General features: G+C 45.7%; 1 protein-coding gene across 1 annotated transcript; it reads right to left on the bottom strand.

Annotated features, from left to right (window-relative positions):
- Positions 1–383: 383 nt before the first annotated feature.
- LOC121917900 (zinc finger protein 239-like) lies at positions 384–2,360 on the bottom strand. The gene is made up of 2 exons (XM_042444016.1): positions 1,572–2,360; positions 384–1,487 (listed from the first exon to the last, which is right to left on the bottom strand). Exons 1-2 carry the CDS (start codon positions 1,693–1,695, stop codon positions 559–561), a joined length of 1,053 nt encoding a protein of 350 aa, XP_042299950.1. The 5' UTR covers positions 1,696–2,360; the 3' UTR covers positions 384–558.
- Positions 2,361–5,411: the final 3,051 nt, after the last annotated feature.

The raw sequence follows: 5,411 nt of genomic DNA, 5'->3' as shown, positions 1-5,411 counted from the left end.
TACCCTAATGAAGTTGTGAGTTATGCTGGCGGTGGTATAATAGCCACTGGCAGGGCCTCCCATGACAGACAAGTCACAACCAAAGGGTCTGACCAAGAGTGCCAAAGGGCAGGATGGGCTCTCTAGCATTATGGCAACCATCCTAGGAGAAGGAAAACTCTAATCCCAAACCAGGGCAAATTGTGCTCATCTAACCCTGTAAGGTCAAGCATCTAAGAGAAGGAAAATCTAATCAAACCTACGACCCGAGGACCTCGCTGCCACCATCCATGCTTGTCAAGGCCTCAGCAGACGAACCTCTGGTTTAAAGGGTGAGGCCAATTTTGTGCACATTGCACTCCACCAGAAAAAATCCAATGCACAGGCTCGAAGGATACATCCAACATCATCAATGCGCTTGTAGAAAGCATGGATGAATCCTTCCTGAATTTTCGTTTGCGAAGTAAAGCCAAGAAGAAAATATGACTTATTTTATAGGCAAGAGAAATAGATTTCCATTATGACTAAAGTTCTTTCCACATTCTATGCATTTAAAGGGTTTTCCTCTGTGTGGGTCCTTTAATGTGAGTTTCGACTTCCACTCTCATTGAAGCTCTTTCCACATTCCATGCATTTATAGGGCTTCTCCCCCGTGTGGGTCCTTTGATGTGAACTGAGATGTGCACTCTGACTGAAGCTCTTTCCACATTCCATGCATTGATATGGCTTCTCCCCTGTGTGAGTCCTATGATGTCTGTTTAGAGGTCCACTCTCACTGAAACTCTTTCCACATTCCATGCATTTATAGGGCTTCTCCCCCGTGTGGGTCCTTTGATGTGAATTGAGATGTGCACTCTGACTGAGGCTCTTTCCACATTCCATGCATTTATATGGCTTCTCCCCCATATGGGTCCTTTCATGTCTGTTTAGACTTCTGCTCTCACTGAAGCTCTTTCCACATTCCATGCATTTGTATGGCTTCTCTGCCGTGTGGGTCCTTTCATGTGAGTTTAGGCTATCACTCCTACTGAAGCTCTGTCCACACTCCATGCATTTATATGGCTTCTCTCCTGTGTGGGTTCTTTGATGGGAGTTTAGACTTCCACTCTGATTGAAGCTCTTTCCACATTCCATGCATTTATAGGGCTTCTCCCCAGTGTGGGTCCTTTGATGTGAATTTAGATCTCCATTCTGACTGAAGCTCTGTCCACATTCCATGCATTTATATGGCTTCTCTCCTGTGTGGGTCCTTAGATGTGAGTTTAGATTTCCACTCTGACTGAAGCTCTTTCCACATTCCATGCATTTATAGGGCTTCTCCCCTGTGTGGGTCCTTTGATGTGTGTTTAAGCTTTCATTCCTACTGAAGCTCTTTCCACATTCCATACATTTATAGGGCTTCTCCCCTGTGTGGGTGCTTTGATGTGAGTTTAGACTTCCACTGTGACTGAAGCTCTTTCCACATTCCATGCATTTGTATGGCTTCTCCCCTGTGTGGGTCCTTTGATGTGTGTTTAAGCTATCATTCCTACTGAAGCTCTTTCCACATTCCATACATTTATAGGGCTTCTCCCCTGTGTGGGTCCTTTGATGGGAAGGCTGATGTCCAATATGTGAGTTCTGTAATTGGGAACCGGGGGGGGGGGAGTGGGAGACAAATAAATATAACTTTTTTGATGTATTACGAATATTGGTACTTACCTGTGATACGTTCATTTCCAGCAGATGAGGGTCCTAACATCCTGTATTCTGGGCTACCTCCTCCCAATTTGCTCCTGTAGGCAGGGACAATAAAACAAAGACCGGCCCCCTATATAGGGAGGAGCTAGCCCCCCTGGGCCTCAGCTAATAACAAGCCAAGTGAGTTGTAAGGTAAAATCAAGGAACTGAACTTTATTAACATCAGCTAAGGGACTGGAGTGGCTGTAGTGAAGGAGTTGCAGAGCAACAGCAAACACCTCCTACTGGGTCTCCCTCTGAGGCCAGCTCCCTCTGTTGAACTGGCAGACCCTGAGCAAAGGAAGCCTGAGCTAAGGATGATCCTTTACCATGCTCTTGGGGTCCTCTGCCACAGCCACCACCAAGGAAGGGGGGAAAGGCAGGAGAGGAGGCCAAGAAAACTCTTAAACTGCTTTCGGCAAAAGGAAAAACTTCACTGGCTCGAAGAGACATGTCCTGCTAGGAGCGTACCCAATTCATCCTATGCATGACAGACCTTGTCACAATAGGTCTACTAAGCCAGGGACCAGTTGAATGGCAAGCCCATCAGCAGGCATTCTTATTTAAAAAGTAACTATCTAGACAAGGTAAGATCCTATTGCAGCCTGAGAAACACATGTTAGTGTAGCCAGGGCTCCTGCTCATTCCCTTTTGATTCTTATAAGGAGTGTGAAAGGAGGAAAATGACTCCTCCTCTGGCATGCACAGTGGATATCTTGGCTGCATGGCTTTAAAAGAAGCTAGACAGGGCCCAGCAGGGGCTGAAGCTTCCAACTCTAAAATGGTCTTTTTGGCTTCCACAGAGCATCCCACAAAAAGCAAAAATGGCTTCATGTCTTCACCAGAGAGAGCATGGCGTCTGCCACCCATTTCTAAACAGAGGCTGCAGGGCCATCTGTTAGATACGCTTTGATTGAGAGTTCTTGCATGGCAGAATGGGGTTGGACTGGATGGCCCTTTGGGGATCTCTTCTAACTGTGATTTTCTGAGAGAGCACATGGATACGAATCCTCCTGCATTCCCTCCTCAAAAAAAAAAAAGGGGGGGTGGACACCTGTGGGAATGAATGAATATGTTTATTTGGTCAATGACCAGCAAAATTAAAAATATATATATAAAACATAATACAAAGCATAACAATAAACCTCAAGTGATACACAACAAAATAAAATAAAATGGAGTGATATAGAAATACACTTTGGTTCTCCTGTGACTTTATGGATTTCATAATTACATTATTTATACAAAATTTTAAAGGGTTTCAAAGCCCAGTACGAACGTACGACAATGGATTTCGATCGAAATGATTCAGTACTGTACTATAAAATTAAAATAAATTAAACTAGGTAAAAAGTTTGTATTTCCCCTAACAATTATTCTTTAAAACTTTAAAGTAATAATATTAAAATAAAATACAAATGCATTTAAGATAGGGAGGTATTATTTATCTGGATTTGTCTTATCTTCATTGCAGCAACACAAAATTTAGCCACTCGATACGTAATATGAGGGTTTGAGTCCTGAAGTAGGTATTCCACATAAAGGTTATCTGAATACCCCAACCATTTTTCTTTTAAAGGTGTAATATATATTGACCTGATATCCTCATAGAATTTACAGCGTAGTAGAACATGTGAGATAGTTTCTAATTCTACTTCACCGCAAGGGCAAGTGCGCTCAGTTATGGGAATATTATTAAATCAGCCTTACAGTTGTCTAGATGGGAGGATGTTAAATCTGGCTTTGAAAAAAGCAGTTCTCAATCTGGGAAATGTTAATTTTTGTAGATAGCTTGCAGGTTCCCATACACTTGTGGGAAGGATGGGGAGAGAGTTCCCTACACCCCCAATTGTGTTAGGCTGCCCAAACTATGGAGCTCTTGAGGAGAGCCCTTGGCCGCTCCTTTCCAACAGAGTTGATCCTTTCTCAGGACACAGACTTACCTCAGGTAAATGGGGAGCCATGTCCCACAGCAGCCCCTCTGCCCTTCCCAGCTACCTATGCAAGTGGGAAGGGAGTTGAGGAGCAAGCCAGCTTCTATCATGCAGCCAGGTTACTATATAGCCTGCCTGAGATAATAAGGGCTAAGCTTGTAAACCGCAGCTTGAAGTTGGGGCTGTCTCAAACATAAATAAAACAAAGTGCCCTGTGAGTATCAGGGCTACACTACAGGCCATATGCAGCTATCTACCCATGGTTTCAAATGGTCTTCAGTCACTGCTAACTTGAGAGCAGTTTCCTCAGTGCCTGGAAGAAACTACGGCCCAGGCAGCCTCCCTTGATGGGGCAAATAAAGGAGGGAAGAGCCCCCACAGCAACAGGTCTAGGGGCTCAGATTTACAAGAGATAGCGGTTAACTTTTCTGGTGTTCAATTTATTACTGTTAGTCCATGAGTTTGGAGTCTGCACAATATTTCTTCCTCCTCGGGGTTGTCCTGTTTCTGCCCCCCCCCCCCCCCAATTTTTACCAGAGACAGCCATTGTCTCTAAAGACATACTTTAAATAAATAATTTATGATGCAGAAAAAAATGAAAAAGTGCGATCTTTGCCACCTTGCAAGGAATCCTGATCCAAATGTTTGTGACCACTGTCCCTTCCCTGACTCTGCCATTTTCATTTCTCGTGCTTATAGTCTTCATGGTTCAAATTACAATGAAGGCAATTAGAAAATAGCCACTTTATCTTGAGACCCAGACCAGGTAGCCTCTGTTCTTACCACAGCTACACAAACCATACCAGCCTTGCTGTGCTGGGGTTGGAATTTCTTTTCTTCTTTACTATTATGATAAGTAAAGAACTATGTACAAAACATGTCACAACAATGTGGACCTGCTGCGCGGACTTTCCGCTTGCTACCTGCATGCTCCATCTCACCTGGAGGACTGCTGGCCCCAGAGATTGCTTCCTGCCAGGACCAGGCCCCAGGTGCCCAGCCAGAAACACTTGTTCCTCTTGGGAAGAGGATGAAGGCTGGGTGCTTGCTGCGTTAGGGTTGCCACCAAAGGGGATGATACCAAAGGGGGTCACCCCTTTTTGAGAGCCGCACTGTGCAAGGGCCAGTCCATTTGGCTGGTAGGGGAGGAGGGTATATTGGTTGGTTTGTGTTCTCTAAACAATAGGCCAGATGGTAATAGCCATATCTGCTGCAAGGAGGGGAAGCAGCCCAGGGAACACCCATCATTACAATAATGGGGAGAGGGAGATAACAGTCTGGGGAGTCAGCCATATTACCCTAGAACAGCAGTTCCCAACCTGTGAGTCGCAACCCCTTTGGGGGTCGGATGACCCTTTCCCAAGGGTCACATGGTTCATGCTCTTCCCCCCGCCGCCACCTCCTCCTCCTCCTCCTCCTCCTCCTCCTCCAGGGTGGCCAACCAATTGGGGAGGCTGCCAGTCGGAAGAAAGGACATGGACTCTGGCTGCAAAGGATACTGGGGCTTGTAGGCACTTGGAAGTTTCTCCCCTTCCCGACTTACCAACCAATCAGGGAGGCTGCCGGCCAGAAGAAGGGACAGGGCTTCTGGCCACAAGGAGGTTACAGCATTAGGTAGGTTGGGAACCACTACAATAGAAAAAGGGAGAGCCGTAGGGTATTAGCCTTGGCAACAGGCCCCCTGCCCTGGGCTGAAAATGCTGCTTCTGCTGCTTAATGCCAGGTCGGTGAACGGAAAAATGTCTTTGATCCGGGATGAGAACACAACCAACCTGGCAT

This window comes from Sceloporus undulatus, unplaced genomic scaffold, assembly GCF_019175285.1.
Source record: "Sceloporus undulatus isolate JIND9_A2432 ecotype Alabama unplaced genomic scaffold, SceUnd_v1.1 scaffold_1510, whole genome shotgun sequence".
Classification (NCBI taxonomy): domain Eukaryota; kingdom Metazoa; phylum Chordata; class Lepidosauria; order Squamata; family Phrynosomatidae; genus Sceloporus; species Sceloporus undulatus.
Note: the sequence above shows the minus strand (reverse complement) of the source record. Positions and strands in the feature narration are given on the sequence as shown.

Excerpts from the sequence above, each read along its gene's own strand:
- LOC121917900 (XM_042444016.1), bottom strand. The coding sequence starts at position 1,695 with ATGAACGTATCACAGGTAAGTACCAATATTCGTAATACATCAAAAAAG. Across the intron at positions 1,488-1,571 it reads TATTGGACATCAGCCTTCCC|ATCAAAGGACCCACACAGGG; the intron begins ATCAAAGGACCC and ends GCTTAAACACAC.